This window comes from Rutilus rutilus (assembly GCF_951802725.1).
Source record: "Rutilus rutilus genome assembly, chromosome: 12".
NCBI classification, from domain to species: domain Eukaryota; kingdom Metazoa; phylum Chordata; class Actinopteri; order Cypriniformes; family Leuciscidae; genus Rutilus; species Rutilus rutilus.
The window spans coordinates 36,958,015-36,979,958 of record NC_140217.1 but is presented as its reverse complement, the minus strand read 5'-3'; the positions used below and the strand labels follow the sequence as shown (position 1 = coordinate 36,979,958).

At 37.0% G+C, this 21,944-nt stretch overlaps 2 protein-coding genes across 4 annotated transcripts in view; one reads left to right on the top strand and one right to left on the bottom strand.

The window, feature by feature from the left end:
• Positions 1 to 250: 250 nt before the first annotated feature.
• Positions 251 to 1,903, top strand: blcap (bladder cancer associated protein). The gene is made up of 2 exons (XM_084426411.1): positions 251 to 382; positions 1,373 to 1,903. Exon 2 carries the CDS (start codon positions 1,493 to 1,495, stop codon positions 1,754 to 1,756), a length of 264 nt encoding a protein of 87 aa, XP_084282537.1. The 5' UTR covers positions 251 to 382; positions 1,373 to 1,492; the 3' UTR covers positions 1,757 to 1,903.
• Positions 1,904 to 4,083: 2,180 nt separating this feature from the next.
• ripor3 (RIPOR family member 3) overlaps positions 4,084 to 21,944 on the bottom strand; it is a 39,543-nt gene continuing 21,682 nt past the window's right edge. For all 3 annotated transcript variants that reach the window (XM_084427080.1, XM_084427078.1, XM_084427079.1), the window contains exons 3-23: positions 21,346 to 21,495; positions 21,188 to 21,266; positions 21,079 to 21,102; positions 20,925 to 20,978; positions 20,690 to 20,839; positions 20,390 to 20,453; positions 20,251 to 20,294; positions 19,260 to 19,385; positions 18,535 to 18,680; positions 15,554 to 15,683; positions 14,863 to 15,075; positions 13,327 to 13,707; positions 12,773 to 12,909; positions 11,744 to 11,945; positions 11,501 to 11,630; positions 11,067 to 11,222; positions 10,009 to 10,167; positions 9,595 to 9,797; positions 9,076 to 9,159; positions 8,438 to 8,528; positions 4,084 to 4,431 (exon numbers count right to left, since the gene is read on the bottom strand). In XM_084427080.1, the coding sequence (XP_084283206.1) occupies positions 4,334 to 4,431; positions 8,438 to 8,528; positions 9,076 to 9,159; positions 9,595 to 9,797; positions 10,009 to 10,167; positions 11,067 to 11,222; positions 11,501 to 11,630; positions 11,744 to 11,945; positions 12,773 to 12,909; positions 13,327 to 13,707; positions 14,863 to 15,075; positions 15,554 to 15,683; positions 18,535 to 18,680; positions 19,260 to 19,385; positions 20,251 to 20,294; positions 20,390 to 20,453; positions 20,690 to 20,839; positions 20,925 to 20,978; positions 21,079 to 21,102; positions 21,188 to 21,266; positions 21,346 to 21,495 (2,821 nt within the window). In that variant the 3' untranslated portion in view covers positions 4,084 to 4,333. The remainder of the gene's footprint in view (positions 4,432 to 8,437; positions 8,529 to 9,075; positions 9,160 to 9,594; positions 9,798 to 10,008; positions 10,168 to 11,066; positions 11,223 to 11,500; positions 11,631 to 11,743; positions 11,946 to 12,772; positions 12,910 to 13,326; positions 13,708 to 14,862; positions 15,076 to 15,553; positions 15,684 to 18,534; positions 18,681 to 19,259; positions 19,386 to 20,250; positions 20,295 to 20,389; positions 20,454 to 20,689; positions 20,840 to 20,924; positions 20,979 to 21,078; positions 21,103 to 21,187; positions 21,267 to 21,345; positions 21,496 to 21,944) is intronic.

The window sequence follows — 21,944 nt, the reverse complement described above, 5'->3', positions numbered from 1 at the left end:
ATAGTTTGCTTTATTATACAAAGATACACATTTTTTCTTTCAACCTTACATCAATAATAAACACCCTATATCCAATTTAGAAAACGGGCGTGATGATGGGTAGACTAGACTGGTACAAAAACCATGGTATTTTTGGACACATTACTTTGGTAGATATATGCAATAAAACAAACTGAGAGAGAAATGCTAAAATAACGATATAAAAATGTATCTTGGTTCTTTTACATCTTAGAGAAAAACAGTGAATGAATTTTCATCAGGCATCTGTGGGACACAGGCCGTCGGTCGGGTCCTTAGAGTTCCACAAATCTACGCAATCACCTAAAGAGCTCAATGGCGACGGCGTATATGCACGATCGGGATTGAATTTAAAGAATGGCAGGTCTGAACATGATCAGTACAGTCTTTTTGAGTTTTAAAGCTTGCTTATTTGACACTACCACAATTATATATGTTTACATTTGTGGTCGGAAAGTTTATTTTCGTGTAACACCTAGCCACATGCTAGATATCCGGTTAGCAATCAAGCTAACATCACAATGTTTTTATTGTTCATATGTGGGTTTTTGTTTCTATTTTTTTTTTTTTACATGATTTAAAAACACAAACTGACTTTTTGGATATGTTCATATTAACTATAATGTCACACTACTTGCCAGATTTATAGCTTTTTGTTGTTTATTGTCTATCATTCGTGTAAACGGTGTGGGAAGTCAAAATGGGAAAATTTAACTCGCATTTAAAATGTCTGGGGTGTGCAAAGAAGAACAATTATCCAAACACAAAGTGAAATATTGGAAGTGCACATAATTAATTACAATACCTCACTAATTATTAAATTTGTATCTTTGTTTGTTGTTGTTTAGTCGATCCTTCGTGTAAACAGTGTAAGGAATGCCAGTCTAAATTGGGAAACGTTTATCATTTTCTTAAAAAACTGGGTTTTTATTACGTGTTTTGCCTTTTTGTCATACTCCTAAACATTTTAATAAAAAAAAAAAATATATATATATATATATTTATGGTTGTTTTGCTCTTTTTTTAAAATATGTTGCACACCCCTAAATCTTTTAAATGTATGCTAAGCTACTAAAATAGCCTAACCGTTTTAGTATGAGATTAATGGCTATTAAATCTTCCTCTTATGAAACATTTGATGAAATCAAGAGTTTAACTAGCGCTAGTCACATGTACGTCTTAAGGTGCTGTCATGTTTATGTAGATAGAAGTTAGATTCGAGGCCAGGAACTAAAAATAGCCTTCAGCTGCACAATTTCTTAAAATACACACGGATCGCTTTGACCTCGGTCCCTTATAAGGTGGTGTGAGTCGAGTATCAAATTGTTTTCTCTTTCTCTCTCCTTCTCCAAAGGCCTCGCCTGGTATTTGGATACTGTGTCTAATCCCTTGCAGATACACAGGGGATTTGTGATTGTGTAGCGTCACGTCGGATATCTGAGCTCGAACTAGGCGGCCCCCACGCGCAGAGACCATGTACTGCCTCCAGTGGTTACTCCCGGTCCTCCTGATCCCCAAACCGTTGAATCCAGCCCTGTGGTTCAACCACTCCATGTTCATGGGCTTCTACCTGCTCAGCTTCCTGTTGGAGAGGAAGCCGTGTACCATTTGTGCCTTAGTCTTCCTGGCGGCGCTGTTCCTCATCTGCTACAGCTGCTGGGGAAACTGCTTTCTGTACCACTGCCACGATTCTCCACTGCCGGACTCCGCACACGACCCCAGCATTGTGGGCACCTAGACTCGGTTTTCACCCCCCAGACCCCGGGCCGTCTCAACCCGGACTGATAGTAGAAGAGCCACGGGGAATGCTGGGAAGTTTCAGTTCGCTCTACCCATGTTGAAAACCGCTCTCCGCTGTAACCCGTAACAAAGCGCCCTCGCTCCCTGACTTGAGTCTCTCCTCCCCGCGGCGAAGGGCGTCTGAAGCTTGCATGGGTTCCATTCTCGTTGTGTTCGGTGCACTTTTTCATTTCTGAATGCTGAATTTTTCCAAAGGGGTAGATGATAATGTGTGTGCGTGTGTATACGTTGGTATATTGCGATTTTGGGTGTCAATAATCAGTATGAGTCCAAGTGTTAAGCGGATAAACGGCGGATGAATTTTGTTGTGTACGTTGAGCTGAAGGCGTGCTTATACACTGCTGAGTCAGCTCAAATGCTGTCACCACTTTTAATTCAATAAAGTTTCTAATGATCAAAGTCCAGCTGCTGTGTGTGTGTGTAGATGAAAAAATTGTCTTCTTTTTGACAGTGTGATGCTATAGACAGCTTCAGAACAGCTGTGTGGATCAATCATGAAATAATCTTTTTGTCTCATCAAAGCAGTTTTACTCGACAGACCGGGGGCCTGTACCATGATGGTAGTTGAACAAACTCAGGGTTACAGGATTAGTTTTGAGTTGACAAAACCAAACCAATCCAACCAGGCTACCATGATGCTGATCATCAACTTTCTCTGTCAACTCAGGCTTTGATCCTGAGTTTAGGTGTGACATCAGTGGCGAACAGCCAATCACATGCTGAGAAAGAGTGAAACTCAGATTCATTTCTCACGAGAGAAGCAGCGCGATTCACTACAGAATATTACGAGATTGAGAAATATAAAGAATTTAAACAAATTCACACAGCAAGAAGAAAATAGCTGTCTATGAAAGAGGACAACTAAAATAAAAAGTCTTGCTGTATCAGTGCAAGTAAAAGTTGTGAAGTTAGTTTATACATTTGATAAAGGTATAGAGAAAATGTAACATTTAAGCTCACATGTAGTCATTTTATAGCTGTATCTATTGATTCTAAAGTGTATTTATATTACCTTTACATATTTATTCAACTAAACTGCGTAATAAACTAAAATTGTACATGTGTGATCGATTAAGGGTATAATAATTACATAATTTTGTATGATTTAGATATTATTTATTATTCTAAATAAGCATTACTAAAAGCCGGACGATTTTGTCTTTAAAAATCATTTGCTGTGTAGTGATCTTTAATTTGGAGTGGAAACCGGTGGAGTGACTTTATCGCATCAGACATGTGTCACTTTGCTCACAGCTGATTGGTCCAAGTTCAGTTTGCAACCTCTTACCTGGAATATCACCTGACCCGGACCAGGTTAGCCGTGGAGAGTAAGTTACACACTGCTAAAAGCGAAACCACTTTCATGTTGCCTAAAGCCAGGGTTGGTGCAAACTAAACAAACATATCGGGCTAGCCACCTAAACCGGCTTCATGGTATAAGCCCCTGCTCACTAGGTAAAGGTTTATTCATACAGATGTTTTTTAAATGTCGATAAAAAAAAAAAATTCTATCAAATTGAAATTTATAGTTTGTTTATTATTTGTCATATTCTGAAATATTCTGTTCTCGCCTTGAAAAAGTCAAGAAAGGTTCAGGTCATATCTTACCTCAAAAGAAAAAAAATACACTCATGGTAATTAAGCATATTTTCCCCATCAAATTCTCATTACTGTAAAATAATTATAAAATATAATTTCATAATTATTTTACGGATATGATAATTTGATGGGGAAAATGTGCTTAATTACCATGAAAGTAACAAAGTCAGATTTTTTTTGCATTTCCTTTATACAAAATAGACTTTTTAGTCTTTTCTTTTTGATGTGAAGAATGAGGTCCATTTGTGAGATTGTGCTTTTTTGTAAAATATTGACACACTCATCCTAGTATGATGAAAAACCTTGACATGGAATGGATTGCTTGGGAAAGTATATACATTACATTAACTATAACTACAACGTTACTTAATAAAAATACAACTATTCATTTTAATTAATGTTATCTCAGGTCTATTAAATTGACATAACTTTTTATTTTAATAATGTATTAGTAAATGTTTAAATTAATATGAATTAAGATCAATAAATGCTTTAGAAGTATGTTAAGTAATGTTACAAATGGAAAAGTGTTACAGACAATTTTATGTAAACTAATCCAAACTGTTGATGTCTGGAGATGTGAGCATATTAATCATCTGATTTTGGGTTGTTTATTATGGGGAAGTTGTTATAGTGGTTTGACACAGTAATTGAACAAGTCAGAAGTTCTCTTATGTACATTTATTATCAATATTTTTCATGTTTACTCATTTTGATACATATGAAATATAGAAGACAGTTTATTTATAAATATTTCACTTATAATTAAAAATTAAAATTACATAAAAAGAAAATAATAAAACTGCATATTAAATACTTGGCAATATGTGTACACACAGATGGAATGTATTCAAATCAAAACCTCGCAGTCTCTCAGCACCATCCAATCAGGTAACAGATTGAGTTTGTGATCGTCCTATAAGATTGTGATTTCTGTTTCCAGGTTCTTGTAAGCCTCGTCCTGTAGCTCATAGATCTGATCCATGCGCTGGAATGCCATGTGACCTTTCTTACCTAAGAAAGAACAAGGGCTCAGTCTGGGAAACAACACAAAACAACGGCGACGGCACCTCTGCACTTTACAAGAAGTGTTATATGTCGTATGGGGATCAATTACATGTCATTTAAAAGAAGATAAGCGCTTGTGTGAACGTATATGATTCCCTGTGAATGAAAAGAAACTTATTAGGAAAATGCTCATAAAAAATAAAAACTTTTTATGCAAAGTTTGCATAAAAACGTATGAGCTCAATTGAGGCAGATCATTTTTTATGCGGTAAGAAGACATTGACAAACTACAATGGAAACACATTTACTGTATAAATCTCCCTTGATGCGAAACAAAAAACTCACATGACTGCCTCAACAGAGGGTGTGATTGGATAACATGGCGTTTTCACGGTTATGCTGATGATACTCAGCTCTAGATTTCTTTGCACCCTGGCAAAACTTACCAATTCACAAAATTAAAGGAATGCATAGTTGATTAAAAAATATAATAAAAAAATGTATAAAAAAAAAAACAAAACTATGACTAGTAATTTCCTACTACTAAATTCTAAAAAATAAATAATTATTGGACCAAAAAACTCTGCATGTAATAACCTAGAATACTGTCTAACAGTTGATGGATGTTCTGTCAAGTCTTCGTCGTCAGTTAGGAACCTGCGTGTGCTCTTTGATACCAATCTTATTTCCAACATCTGTAAAACCACATTTTTCCATCTTAAAAATACATCTAAATTACGACACATGCTCTCAATGACAAACGCAGTTAGTTCATGCGTTCATGACCTCAAGGCTAGATTATTGTAATGCTCTGGCTGGTTGCCCTGCTCCAGCTGGTCCAAAACGCATTAGCTAGAGTTCTTACCAGAAACAGGAAGTATGACCATATAATCCCCGCTCTGTCAACACTGCATTGGCTCCCTATTAAACATTGCATACATTTTAAAATCTTGCTAATTACTTTCAAAGCACTAAATGGTTTAGCTTCTCAATACTTGAGCGAGCTCTTAGCGCATTATAGTCCTTCACGTATATTGCGATCTCAAAATTCTGGCCAGTTGATAATGCAGCTGGAAGATCCTTCTCCTATTTAGCATCCAAACTCTTGAACAGTCTTCCTAGCATTGTTCGGTAGACACACTCTGTCAGTTTAGATCTAGACTTAAAGGGTTAGTTCACCCAAAAATTAAAATTCTGTCAGTAATTACTCACCCTCATGTTGTTCCAACCGCGTAAGACCTTCGTTCATCTTCGGAACACAAATTAAGATATTTTTGATGAAATCTGAGCCATGTTTCACTCCTCCATAGGCTTCCAGTGTGACCGAAACTTGCTGGCCCAGAAAAGTTATTAAAGAGATCGTTAATATAGTCCAAGTGACTCCAGTGGCTCAATCTTAAGTATATCAAGCGACGAGAATACTTTTTGTGCGCAAAAACAAACAAAAATAACGACTTTATTCCACTATTCATTTCCTTCTCTCTGGATGTCTAGTTGGTTTGCGTAGTGTTTTTGCGCAGCGCGTCTGTGTTACACGTCACCACGTAGGCTCACTATTGGCCGACGCCGGTCATGTGTGTGTTGCGTGATGACGTGCAACACAGACGCGCAGCGCAAACACACTACGAGGCCCAGAGAGAAGGAAATGAAAAGTGGAATAAAGTCGTTATTTTTGTTTGTTTTTGCGCACAAAAAGTATTCTCGTCGCATGATAAACTTAATGTAGTGCCACTGTAGTTACTTGGACTATTTTAACGATGTTTTAATAACTATTCTGGGCCGGTGAGTTTCGGTCACACTGGAAGCCTATGGAGGAGTCAAAATTCTGTCAGATTTCATCAAAAATATCTTAATTTGTGTTCCGAAGATGAACGAAAGACTTACATGGTTGGAACAACATGAGGGTGAGTAATTACTGACAGAATTTTCATTTTTGGGTGAACTAACCCTTTAAAACACATCTCTTTACCTTGGCATACACATTATCACATTTCTATAATTCACATCCGCTAAAGGATTGTTAGGCTGTAAGAAATAGGTCAGCTGGAACCGGGAACACTTCCTAGAACACCCGATGTACTTGTTACATCGTAAGAAGAATGGCATCTACGCTAATATTAGTCTGTCAGTCTCATCCTTATCCCGAGGTTACCGTAGTCAGCCGGATCTGGTCCATATCCAGATCAGATGGTGGACCTGCACCTAGACACGACCACAACACATCCCTGAATGTCAGCAGAGATTCTGTCAACTAGACAATCCCCTGTGAAGGCCTCATCGACACGACAGCCATCGGCACAGATCCTCAGCAGAGACCACAAGAACCAGACGGGTCCTCCGCACAGACCCTATGGCCAGTTTCGACTCCAATCTCGTGATGAATCCGATCTTTAAGCAAAAGGAACTAGATGAATATTTGAATGGTATGATGAATTCTGACTTGTGACGGAGCCTGAATCATAATCACACCGTGTTTGTTCGTTGGCCAGAGGAGAACTAGACTGAGCCTGGTTTCTCCCATTCTGTCACCTGATGGAGTTTGGGTTCCTTGCCACTGTCGCCTCTGGCTTGCTTAGTTGGGGACACTTAATATTCAACAATATTATAACAATTATTGATCTGACTGTACTGACGCAGTTGAATGAGAACTGAACTGAGCTGGACGATGACATTGTTTTTTTTGCAGAACTGCTTTATAGATTAATGTCATCAATATGATTTGGTATAATAACTTCCCAGAACTGTCTCACATGATTGCATACACAAACATCAGACATCTGAACATGACGGCGTTTATTGCTTTCGTCTGCGTGCTCCAAGGTGCAAGTCATTTATAATTTGTGAAAAAAGAGCCACTGGCTTCTCCAATAGCAGCAACTTCCATTTTTATTACAGAGAATATTTTCTGCCAATTTCCCATGAAGTGATGTTTTGTTCTCTTGAACACTTGGGGCCCTATCTCGCAGTTGACTTTGTACACCGACGCATGTATCATTCCTATTTTGCACCCGCACACAGCGGACTTTTCCCTCCACAGACACACGTCGGTAAACTAGGAAATGAACTTGCGCTCCCGGGGGCGGTTCAGCGAAAAGAGGAGGTGTGTTCCGGCACAAACGTTCCCTGGTGCTATTTTGCAGGTTTAGAAAACAATTCCACCACTGACCAGGAAAAACCTAGTCTAAAGTCAGTGGCGCGTTGCGCATGTTATTCATATGCTATTTTAAGGGCGCATGCTTGGCCATAATCAATGACGCGCATGCACTTTGCTTATCTCATCTACACACAGCAGTTCTCATTTTTAGAAAACCATTCATTATTACAAGGAACAATATTAACACACGAGGGAAATCATCGTTGTGTCCATGAAGATGTTAAAAAATAGGCATAAATCTAGCTTACACATTTACCCAAATTATTATACGCCTGTTTAACCGAAGCTAATTTGGGTGTGTTTCTCCATCCCCAATGTCACTTCTCTGTGTTTTACGGCCCTGACGAGAACGTCGGTCTCCTCGGGTGTGAACCGCTCTTGGCAAATCCGCCGTTTTAATAGGAATCCGCCATGGAACAAGCGCGCCTGCTCTTAAAGGGAATGTGTGATGTCGCTCTGATTGGTTTATTTCACGTTACGCCCAAACCACACCTATGAATAATGAAGCTACGTCAGACCAACCCATTTTAGATTTGCGTCGGGTGCAAGAGTCATTTATCCCGCTGATATAATAGCAACAGCGCCCAAGACCCGCCCACAAAGTTACTTGCATTTCGCACTTGATACTTGCGTTTCAGATCGTTAAAATAGGGCCCTTGGGATGGAAATGCTGCTTTATTCGCAAATGTTTTATGCGATATTCCAAATTTTGCACACAAGTTAAATTCACAACTTTGGATGGAAACATAGCTACTGACTGACTGACTAGACAGCAAAGCAAGCATATGAATGTGCTGATAGAGTGAGAAATACAGCACATGACATAGATGCAGTAATTACAGCTTAAGGGTCACGTACCAAAGGACAGTACGGTCTCTCGTGCGGCGTTCCTCAGGTCTTCGTCTGCGGAGCGCCACAGCTCAGCTACATGCTCTGCACTCTCTGAGGCCTGAGAAAACACAAAACCTCTTCATCTCGACTGATCATCTCAAATAATACACACAAAACTCATCACACAAATGCATATTCTTTAACATTCAAAATTTAGAGTCTGTAGGATTTTTACATTTTTGAAAGAAGTCTCTTATACTCATCAAGCCTGCAATTATTTGATCAAAAATACAGCAAAAACATTAATATTGTGAAATATTATTACAATTTAAAATAACTGTTTTGTATTTGAATACATTTTAAAATGTAATTTATTCCTGTGATGCAAAGCTGAATTTTCAGCATCATTACTCCAGTTCCTTCAGAAATCATCCCAATATGCTGATTTGCTGCTCAAGAAACATTTCTTATTATTATCAATGTTGAGCACAGTTGTGCTGCTTCATAATTTTTTGGGGGGGAAAAAGTGATAGTGTTTTCAGGGTTCTTTGATGGATAGAAAATTCAAAAAGAACAGAATTTTCAAAATGACATTATAAATGTCTCAAGTGTCACGTTTGATTGCGTCATAAATATCAACAGAAGGTAAAAAGTAAAAAATTTACCTTCAGACTTTTCAGAGCCAGACAGGCCTCATGCCGCACGTGTGTGTTGCTGTTTTTCAACAGGTCTGTGTAGTGAACCACTGCCTATAAAAGCCACACAACTATATCACATAATCCACACTTAAAAATGCTTGAATGTGATTACATTAGATAACAATAAGCAAGATAGCTTTATGAAGTAGTATTTGTGTTTGGTAGCAAGTTAAGGCCCATTCACACCAACGATAACTATGAAGATTTACCTATATTAGCGTCCACACCAACACACAATAACATTCTGTGTATTATAAAGCGTGTGCGGTCTGCCACATTAAATGCTCAAGCTATTTAAGGTAGGATGGATTTTGATTGGCTGTCAGTATTTTTATTGTTCATAAGCTGTAAAAAAAGTGATTCCAACAATCTGTCATTTTCGTAATAGTTGTGGTGCGGACTCAGCAATTGTTTTATATTTAGAGTTATTTTTAATACTATCTCATTATCATCCATGGTGTGAACAGGCCTTCCGGCTTCTTCTACCTTTGTCCTGAAGGATTTGGAGCGCGAGGCCCTGCCGAGGCAGGACGAGGCCGCTGAAGACACCTTGTGATTGGCGTCTGTCTGTAGCTTGGCCAGGAGCTGGAGGACTCGTCCTGTCGGCTGCAGCTCAGAGATGCGCTTCCCTTTCAGCTTTTGCAGAGCTCGCCTCCTCTTGGGACTCTCCAGACAGGCTATCAGATACACTGCAGCAAGCCGATCCGAGGGAGAAAGACAGGGGGAAGTCTCTTAATGAGATCTAATGGGAAGAATCCTTGAGGGTGATTGAGTGATTGATGCCGAAAGCAGTAAACTCGCAGGGAACCATCGAGGACAGAAGCATCTGTATTTAAGTCTAGGTTCTGTGACGTTTGCATCCTAAAGTGAGATGTGTCTGCAAACACTCTGTGCTGTTACCTTCTTTAGAGAGGAGAGAGATGTGCTCCCCAAAGTCACTTATACTCCATCTGTTGAGGTAGACTAAGAGCTGAAACACAGTCACTCGGTCTGTAGTGCACAGAGTCACAGACGCCATCATACAGCTGCACTGCACCTGATACAGCAACTGACTGAACACTGCAGGACCAAAGAAAACCACAAACATCTAGACTTTAGAAGACTAGTTCAGTAGTGTGAGGATGACATTCTAAAGGAACAATACAATAGAACAGACAACACAAAATCTATTTATTATTTTACAAATTATTGGATGCTAGTTTAAGAATTAAATTCTGATGAAACACTAAATATAATAATAATAGTAATATAGTAAAATAAGATGTATACAATTATTTTATATATAATAAAATATTAAATATTTTAGTTGACAATGACAATGAATAAACCATACATTTACTTTATTATACAAAGTTTATTAGATTATTTCAAAAGACAATAAAGTATTATTTCGAAGAGATCTTAATTATAAGATACAATGAATAGAACAATTAAAATATAATATTATACTATAATTATAGTAAAATAACAATATATAATAAAATAATATAATTTAAAATATAATAAAATTATACTATTTAGTAAATTATACAATAAAATGATATGCAATTATTCTATATATATTATTAGATATTATATATAGATTATTAGAAATTTATTCACAAATTGAGGGATTTCAGTTGTTTGAAAACTAATTACTAAATTCAAAGGGACAAGAATATACATTTATTTTATTATACAAATATTATTTCGAGGACAATTAAATATTATTTCGTATTTATACAAAGCTTTTTTAATTATTTAAAAATTAAAAAATACTATTTCAAAAAATATATTAGAATAGAAATATCCTGCAGAAATGAGTACAATATTTTTGTGAATGAGATTCTCAAGAAAGAATAGAATATACTGTAACTTTATTATTTTATTTCATTCCATTCTGCCTCGGGTTTTTTTTTTATTTTTTCAGAAGTTTGTGGATTACATTTCTAAGGAACATTAGAAGAGAACATCTGCACCTGCATCAGTCTGGCCTGGCTGTTTGGCTTTGACTTTGTGGATGTAATGTTTGCGCAGTGTCCTGAGAAAACCATCCGCAGGGCAGCAGAAAGGCGAATCACTCTCGCTGCAGTCCTTCCAAAATACTTCAATCCCCTTAGGAGCTCTGGCCAACACTGAGACACATCCACACACATGACTAATGCATATACAGCGCTTCACACTGACACGGGGAAGAGCCTGTGACCGCCAACAGTATAAAGTAACAGTCATAGCTTACATTACATATTCTAGTGTTACCCTAAGATGGTATGGGAACAAAAACGTGCCACAATCAATCATAAACTAAAGGTTAGTATTAGTGTTTGTGGGAAATCTATAAATCTAGGATCTAAGGAGAGCTATCTCAGTGGTATAGCTACTCACTCAAGGCCTGGTATTTTGCAAGACTTACGCTCTGTCACTGAGATTTCATCTATCATCCTCTGCGCCAGAGCACCGATTTTTTCCAGCACGTCAACTTGGCGTGACAGTTCCTCCATGATGTCTTCACGCACAAGATCGGAGTCAGAATGCTTCAGTGCCTGGGAGGAGACAGAACTTGAGCTTACGCACACACTTACACAAAGTAACAATAGGCTACATAATGATTAGTGTGTGATTAATCAACACTGGTCTAATGAGACTGATTCCTCACCGTGAGCAGCACTACACACACACTGAGGTGGCTTTCAAGAGCTTGATCCAGACTGTAGACTCCTGTACTGAATGATGGCTTTACTGTACCGTCTCCTCGCTGTCTGACCTGCGCTTCACCTACAGCCTCAGAGGATGGAGAGTTCTTATCCTGAGATAACAGACCCACGCTTTTCAGGCTGTTCTCATTAACTAAACCAATCCTGAAATCAAATCAAATCAAATAAAGTTTGGCCTTAAATGCATACACAGAGCAATTTATATATTTAAGCAAATTTACAGCACTTTGAATCACCATTGTGTATAAAATGTGCAATATAAATAAACCTGCCTTGCCTAAATTATTTGATTTTTTATAAATTAATTAATTGATTATTATTTTTTATAATTTAATTATTATAAAGATAGAAATGTTTTTTTTTCCCTTTTTTTTCCTGAAACCTATAAGGTAATAGATTTACAATTTTATATGCAAAAAAAAAGTTGTGGAATATCATGATATCCATGCAAAGGTAAATTAAACATAATATCTTACTTAAATATGTGATTGTTAATTACATAAAATAACATGATTAGGCATCTGACCTTTGCCTGAGAAATAAATGTGAGAATGCACATTTCATGCATTTCTCCACTTCGTCCACAAGATGGCACTTTAAGTATTAATTTAACATGTTAGCACAGCAACTTTCCTTTTTTGCATGCATTTATAGACTTGTATTCATTGGCCCATATGGTCAGATCAATGCTGAAGATCAAAATCTTTATTTTGCACCAATAGATTTGCCATTTAAACTCTCAAAAACATGTCCAAATTTTATCCCCCCCAGTAAAAAAATTAAAACTATTTTTTAGTACCATTCCCACCTCTGTAATGAGAAAAAAAGCTACTTTATTTTAAAGTATTTATATAACATGTTAGTATTTGTTGTACTACATTTAGTTGTAATTCTACATTTTAGCTACATTTGTTTTGTCATTTCTTTATGGGATTCACTTGGACAGCCCAGCTAAAAACGTGTTGACTTACCCAGTGTACCCGAGTCTGATGCTGCCCGTACATGAGATTTCATCTTCATTACAATCAGCAGAGAGGAAGTCGAAACTGCCCAGCACTTCCTCTTCCTCTACTGCTAATGAGGGCATCTGTGGAGGGTCGAGGTCCTTCTAACATCAGGAAAGATGAAAAACATGCCGATGAGACAACAGCAAACAGATACTTATCCACAATGCATAGAGAAAAACAGTCGAACTCCATCACAATGTAGGGTCAATCTCATGAAAACATGTTCAGATCAATTTCACCCCACAAATTAAATGAAAAGAAAAAAATAAACTACATTATATATATATATATATATATAATTGTCATAAAAATCATTTAAAATATATATTTAACAAAATATATAAATATGGTCCTAAAATATGCCTACTTGCTTTACACTTTAAAAAAATTAAAATAAAGGTGTAAAAAAAAGCCTTTTGATTTTGGGGTGAAACATGTCCCGGATATGTTTGTACACATTTACACATCCATCTATAATTATATATTTTTTTTTAATTACTCTACCAGTCCGATCTCACCTTCAAGACCTGACTGAGTTGGTGTATCTGCAGATCTAGTTTCTTTAACGTCTCTACATTGCTTGTTTCCTCCAGCTCTTTATTCAGTTCCTCTAGCAGTGAACCAACTCTCTTAGCCACGGCTCTCTTCTGTGCTTTGCCTGCTTTTCTGTCCTTCAGTGCAAGTCTGTCTTCAAGTCCCTGCTTGAACGTGGTCTCCTCTTCAGCGGCCGGCGTCTCTTGAGTGTCTCCTTCACCTGTGCTAGGGCTCACCTCTCCATTCTGCTTGAGGATGTCAGGCGTGCTGTAGCGGTGGAAGAGGAATATGGAGTCTCGCTTGCTGCCCGCAGGACTGGGGGAAGCCGTGTCAGTCTCCGAGGGCCATTCCACACTCTCCTCTGCCTAGAGGTTATCAATGGAAAGAAGTCATTTCTGACGCAACTGTTTAGCTTTTTAATTATTTAAATTGTTAAATATCTTAACAGATGTTTTCTTTCTATATCAAACATTAAAAAATTTCATGTAATTTTAAAACAAATATATAATAAAAAAATTACAATAAAGATTTTTATTTTATTATAAAATTGGTTATTGCTAATAATAATAAAAATGTAAAACAATATACTAAAATCATTAGGGGCCAAGCAGCAGTAATGAAAAATGTATAATGATTTATTTTATTATAAAATTGGTTATTGCTTATAATAATACATATTTGAAAAATACAGTAAATATGACATATTTTTTCATATTTTAATAATCAATATCTAAAATATTTTATATTTAAAATATGTATATTAAAACAAATCCACCAAAAGCAAAAAGTGATTTATATACAATGATATACATATATACATATACACACACACACATACACATATATATACACACACATATTAGTGTTGTCAAATCAATTAATCGCATCTAACATTAAAAGTTTTTGTTTACATAATATGTGTGTGTATATATATTATTTGTATATATATTATATATGTCTGTGTACATACCTTATACACACACACACATATATATACATAAACTATACACACATATATATATATATATATATATATATATATATATATACATACATACAGTATATGCATATATACACAGACACGCACATAGACACACACACACACACATAACATAAATATAATAATATATACACACATATATTATGTAAACAAAAATGTATGTTAGATGCGATTAATCTTTTTGACAGCACTATATATATATATATATACACACACATATACACATATATATATATATATATATATATATATATATATATACATACATACACACACACACACACACACACACACACACACACACACACACATACATATATATACACACACACACACACACACATACATACATACACGCACACACACACACACACACACACACACACACACACACACACACACACACATACATATATATACACACACACACACACATACATACATACACGCACGCACACACACACACACACACACACACACAGTATATATAAACAAAAACAAAAAAACTATCAATTCATACATCTTCTGTGGGCGTCTTTGATAGATCATCATCCTGTAACTTAGTGTCAAGACCAGGGAGGTGTGTAAGTGGCGGGTTTCTTGTCTTCTCATAGGCAGGAGGACTAAGTGCCTGGGTGGAGTCAGCAAGGTAGCTGAGTAGAGACACACCCCTAGATTCACGTGAGCCAATGGAAAAAGAGCCATCTGCATCCTGTATCTGACGCATCATAGACTACAGCATAAAAACACAGATCAAATCACGTGATGACATTTAAGCTCTTCAGGACAAAGACAACAGTTTATTGAGGGCGAAGTGGGTAATTTCTGCATAATTAGCGTCTTTTTTGTCCAATGACGACAAACTCCAGACCAAACCTTTCCAACATCAGCAAAAATCTTGTTTGGGTTTGTGTTGCACCATTTCAACTTGAGGATGTCAAAATGAGGATTTTTTTTTTTGTTGCACAGTCTGCATTGGCTTTCACCCAAGATCCCACTTGGGTCACATTGTTCTATCTGTCACATAACAATCAAAAAGCACAGATAAAATCTCGCAGCGCACACCTGGCTTCAGTTATCGTTGTCTCTGCATATTAAACCAAGATAGGAGAAAATATTTTAGCTTCAGAAATTACACACTTCACCTTTAAGTGTTTGTGAGCGGTCATGCTGGGAGTGTGTGTATGTGTGGTTGTAGGTCACAAACTCACTAGAAAGTATTTCTCAGTGAAACTGGGTGTGTTGGGAGGTGTCCAGCTATATACGGATCCCTTTCTGCTGTGGATGGACTGGCGGCTGGCGGACGCTGTGAGAGGCCTCACCTCAGAGCTATCAAATGGACTAAAGGAAGAAAAAGTGAGGGAACAAGACACTGTCAAGAAAAATGGACTCTGGTGCGCTTAGATGTCCAAAATAATTCTTTTCTGAAAAGGCACGAACAGTAAACAGAATGCAGAAGGATTAAATATTGGGTGTTTGGATTTAAACTGGAATGTCCATTGTGTTTAGAGCTAACTACAGATCTAGCTAGTTGTTACCCGTATAGTCACAATTGTAGGTGTGACCTCAACCTCCCACCTTAACCATAGCCTTACACATAACCCCACCTCAAACCTTAAACATAACCTTACCCATAATCCCACTCCTGTCCTTAAACATAATTCAGTCTCCCTGAAACTCCTATACTTACTTGCACTCAACAATAAACTACCAACTGATGTTCAAAATGCTTTAAGTTACACTTTTAAATCTGTTTTTAAAAATATACAAAAGATTTATTTTATATGATACTTTTATTCAGCAAGGATGCATTAAATTGATCAAAAGTGTAAGTAAAGACATTTATAATGTCACAAACGATTTCTGTTTCAATTAAATGCTGTTCTTTCCATTCATCATAGAATCCTGAAAAACGGTATCATGGTTTCCACAGAAATATGAAGCAACACCGATAAGAATAAGAAATGTTAAAATAATTTTGGAAGGATCATGTGACACTAAATATGATGCTGAAGATGATGCTTTGCCATTATTGGAATAAATTATATTATTTATTGTTACATAGTTCTTTTAAACTGTAATAATATTTCACAAGTTCACAGTTTTTATTTTATTTTACAAATAAACAGCCTTGGTGAGCAGAAGAGACTTCTTGTGGTCGTGTATATAATCAGTGCTTTAGTTAGTTAATTGTTAATTATATTGTTAAATATAAAATATTCTCTCTAGGTGTGTTATTTATCTTGACTTTTTAAGATTAAATAATTTTCCATTAAATTACTTTATCAGAATGTTTAGCACTCAAAATTTAACCATTGTAATCTGACTTTCCAACTGAATTTTGATACTAATTGGAGAGACTGATGTTATGTCTAAACATAGTTTTCTTTTGTTCTAAACAATGTTTTTATTTTTATTTTTTGACTTTCACGATTTTACTCAAAACATTATTACACATGATGTGTGGAGTGGCAGTGTGCGTTTGTCATCACTGGTTGATGAAGAGTGACACTGTGAACAGAGACTAAGCAGAACCAAAGAAAATGAGGTGACAGCAGTGAACTAACACACACACACACACACACACACACACACACGGAGATGCTGAACAGGCTGTGAGGTGTGTTTAATTTAGTGACGCTGTAAAAAGAGGCTATGAAAAATCGTTTCCACCTGGACTGTGTAAAAACCAATGTAATTCGATCGGTGTGTGTGAGAGGGATGGGGTAGTGATGGACTATTTATCCATCTCTCTGCAGTCAGCTGTTCTTCCACAGCTGGTGTGTGTTAGCTGATAGCAAAGCCGTACTTTACAGGGGGTGTGTTTGTGTGCGAGATCAGTGTCTTGTTGACTCAATTACATGAAATATTCTGTGAATAGCACTCTTAATGTATTTGACATGTTTGTGAAATCCAGATGTTAGAACATTAAATGATCCATCAAGTGTGCTGTCAAGGCATCTGAGCTATCCCTACGAATGGTAACCTCGCTGTAACAGTGGCTGGTATCCGTTGATATATTTAGTTGATGCAAAGCTGATTTTAAGCATCCTTACTCCAGTCTTCAGTGTCACATGATCCTTCAGAAATCATTCTAATATGCTGATTTGCTGCTCAAGAAACATTTCTTATGTTTGTGGAAACCCTGGTACATTTTTTCAGGATTCTTTGATGAATAGAAAGTTCAACTGAACAGTGTTCAAAAGTTAAAATGTAAAAGTCTTTTTTGCCTATTTTGATCAATTTAATGCACCCTTGCTTTATGATTAATCATTAAAAGATCACTTTCTCAATTCAAACACCGGCGCAATCTCATTCCTACTTGACAAAGATTAGTCTGATGTCTATTAAACCTTTGACAAAAATCACAGAGAACATTAAGATCTGCGTTGGCGCTGCCACTGACCAGAGAGAGCAGTGGTCATGTATATGAAACAGCTACACAAACAGTCTTTTCAGCCACACGGTATCATTATTTCTGTGGTACAAAGATTCATATTATCACAGAAGTACTGGGATAAAAGTTTATAGTTCGGATCTAAACAATGATGTCATCAGAAGCAATCCAAATAGAGTAAAATACCATTTGAAAGTAACTTGGTGCTTAAAATAACGATTATATCAATTACATCGTTACACCAGTAGGTGGCGAAAAGTGACTTATTATAAAACATTTATTTGTCATTGAATCATTCATTCAAGAGGTTCGTTCAAGAACACTGATTCATCTAGTAATGTAACAAGCGAAGTCTTTATGAGTGAGTCTTATAATTGAGTCTTTTTTTTTTTTTTATAATTGATTGAAATTAATTAACCATTTTGAAAATAGACTGCAGCACTTAATTTGTCAGAACCACAATAAATTACATGTCATTTTAGTTGTCTGTTCAGAATCGTGGGAGAATAATGATCTCTATTTAAAACAAAATATATATATATCACACTTCTCAATTTATCCAGAATCATGCAGCTCTAACCCTTGCTATATAAAAGTATTGATTTAAAAAAGAAAAGAAAAAAGTACTGAACCCAAACTTTCACATGAGGTGTGTAAAAGTCAATAGTTTGGTGTCACTGATATTAAACCTGATCAATAATGTCTTAAAGTGCCCATTGTCATTCACTTTTTAAGTAGCATTTTTAGCACTTCATAAAAGTTTGTCTGTCTTGTAAATTCCACGCATGCACTTACTTCCAAACCACCTCTAGCTGTAGCTTGATGGTTCCCAGTTCTGTTATGTCCACAACCATCATCTGTGGCCGTGCTGTGAAAAAATCTGCACTCCTGCACGTTACCATACCGACCAGGATAGAGCTCAACCCCTTGACCTCTGTTACCTACAGGATAAGAGACCGCACGGTGTAACATGCATTAACAGTGTCAAAAAGTACCATGATAAAACCATGATATCATTTGAAGCATCTTCATCAGCTTAATGCATATCAGCGAGTTTCTATGTAGAGTGTTGCTGTGTGGTTGCTTACTAGTCCATTTCATCATTGATCAGACAAAAATAGTAAGTCAAATCACTTAGAAAAGTAACAGCACACCTCTCCTCAAAAGATCTGAGATCTGATTTTGAGTGACGAGGGTTTAAGAGAATAGAAAGAGGAAATCATCATTTTCATCTGAATTAGTTTGGCTCCATGTCTGTATTTTCAGGGATGGAATTCATTTCAGACAACCAGACCTTTTATAAGCATTGTTACACTGGTCCAAAAAGCTTCAGGCAGTCTGTCAAACATCTCTATCATTCTCTCTCAGGGGGTCTGTGGGCGGTTTCTTCTATTTAGATCTAACAAACAGTATATGGACAAAAGCCCTGGAACCTTCTGTCATCACAACCCCCACAGACGACCCTGACAGGAAGTGGTATTTGCGCAGGTGTGAGCGCGAGTATACGTGGACGAGCTCACCTTGATCTCAAAGTTCCCATGGATGTGAGGGAGGAAGACCATCTCTTCTTCGTCCCACAGCTGTCGGTCATCCGTTTGGATTCGCCCTCTGATCCTCCATCTCTGACGGCCCAGCCGGATCAACACCTATATAACAAAATATCAAACCAGGTGGCATTAATATTAAAGAAAAATAGCACGAGCACACTTTACAAGCAAAACATTTAGCGAAAGAAATGTTTGTTAGGTTTTAACTGAAAAAATGTCTGTTCAAAATCAAGAAAGAATGTTGAAAATTGTTGTAAAAGATTTATAGTTAATGTGACGAACTTCATACAACCATTAAGAATTACTTTCTCTTATGTCTAGCATAATGTTTGCATTCATTTTGATATCCAACACAATGAAATTCATGCATCATCTAAATTTTCCAAATAGTTTTTGGGGCGACTGCGTGTGAATGTGTGGTCTTGTGCATCAGCCAGTCGACGGCTCCTGTGACCACATTCCATTGTGCATGAAGTCACTGGAAACATGGCCTTAAAAATGTAATCGAATAGCTGGTGAAATATGTCATTTCTGCCTAATATTTTAACATAAAAGCACCATAACTCATTTGTGTCTTTCATAGGCTGATAAGACACACGAGTCTTGGATTAAGAGTGATGGTTTAGGGTCAAATGCTAAGGGTCAAATGCTAGGGTCAAATGCCTCAACGACTTTTTTGCTTTTGTGTATTAAAGTGATAGTTCTGTGATTATTTACTCACCCTCACGGCGTTCAAAACCCGTATGACTTTCTTTCTTTCAGTCATATATTTTTATGGTGCTTTTTTGTCAGTTTGGGAGACCATCAATGCCTTATCATTCATTTTCACTGGAAAACAGCAGTGTGCTGACATATGAGGGTGCGTAAATGATGACGGAACTATAATTTTTGTGTGAGCTATCCCTTTAAGTGTATAACAACAGTGACTGGTCCAGCAACAGGATGTTGGGTTAAACCTCCTCACCTCATACTGATCTCCAGGACAAAGCCGGGCAAAGCCTATCAACCCTGCCTCAGCAAAAGAGAGAAAATATTAGATGTTTAGGAGACCAACGTTCATCTGAAACTCAAATTCCTGCATATGTGAGGTGCTGTGTATGTACCTTTCATTTTGATTTGTAGCTCTCCCAGCAAGATTTCCAGTTCTCCTTCCATTGCACACATGTCCTGCAGGTAGAGATGAGTGTGAGATGTTAGAATTTTTCATCAATGCACTGGTTAGATATAATTCGCAAAACAAAGGAAAAGCGAAGTGTGGTTAAGCCCGTTTTGTTATGTTGGGCTGGTCGGGATGTTTTGAAAGAGCCACCGAGCCACAGTGTTTACGCTTGTTGGGAAAATGACCACACAAATGGCTTACTTATAGTTTGTTGTGTGTGTATGCTGTCCAAGACAGGCTTTACCTCCAGGCTGTGTCTGTGGTTACGGTTCAGCTCCAGTAAACTCTCTCGAGACTGTCGTGAAGACGGGGACAGAGAGAACGCTCTCTTCATGTTCAAAGCGCCTTGGCACAGCCGCCACTGGATACAGTACGACTCGTAGAGCTCTTCAACCTGTTGACATCCACATTCACACAATACAAATCTGACCAGTGTTCATACGCAATCAAATTAAATGAGTATTTTTAGGTTGCGTTACCTTACTAATCTGAAACTCCAAGCGTCGTATGTATCTTTCTAAGGCTCGTATCTCCTGTTGTTAGCAAGCAGGGCATAAAAATATTACATTTTGTAACCATTTTTGACACAACACTCAAATTATTGAATATTAGCATTTGTTAATGACAACGTACCTTTTCCAGGTCATAGAAAAAACCCTGAGGAATGAAGAATAGTTAATAATAACACATGAAAAAGATGGATTAGGACTTAGTTGAAGTTATTCTCAGTACAAAGTCTCACCAGTCTGGAGTTCCTCTTTGTGTCTCTCTGCTGGGATGACAGGAAGTCCAGCTCTGTTTGATGGTTTTCCAAGTAGTCCCTATACAGGATGAGATGTCATTAACATTCACAAGACTAGTGTGTGCGGTCCACAAATGGCTTCATTACTCTACACATACTTGAGCCCTTTCCTCAAAGCCTGGAAGATTCTGTCCACCTGCTCAGGCTGTTGCCCCCAGACGCTGCTGCCCACCCGACCCGAAGAGGGAATTCTGGGAGATTTCCCTGCTATGACTTTTGTGCGGAGAGAGCTACGAGCCGAGGAAAGTCTGCAGGGTGAGATGGAATAGTCAAGATGGCAAAAAAAGACTTATGAAAAACACTTATATATACTATTGTCCATACGTTTAATACTTTTATAGAACAAGGGCACATTCAATTGATGAAAAGAGACAGTAAAGACATTTATATTGCTATAAAACATTTCTATTTCAAATAAATGCTGTTCTTTCTACTCATCAAATCAGCATAATAGAATGATTTCTGAAGGATCATGTGACACTGAAGACTGGAGTAATGATGCTGATAATTCAGCTTTGTCATCAGAGGAATAAATTACATTTTAAGATATATACATTTATTTTAAATAATAATTCACAATATTACTGTTTTTATTGCATTTTTGATCAATTAAATGCAGTGGTGGTGAGCATAAGAGACTTCTTTCAAAAACATTTAAAATAAACGTACAGACTCCAAACTTTTGATTGGTGGTGTA

Coding starts and splice junctions, on each gene's coding strand:
- blcap (XM_084426411.1), top strand. CDS start 1,493: ATGTACTGCCTCCAGTGGTTACTCCCGGTCCTCCTGATCCCCAAACCG.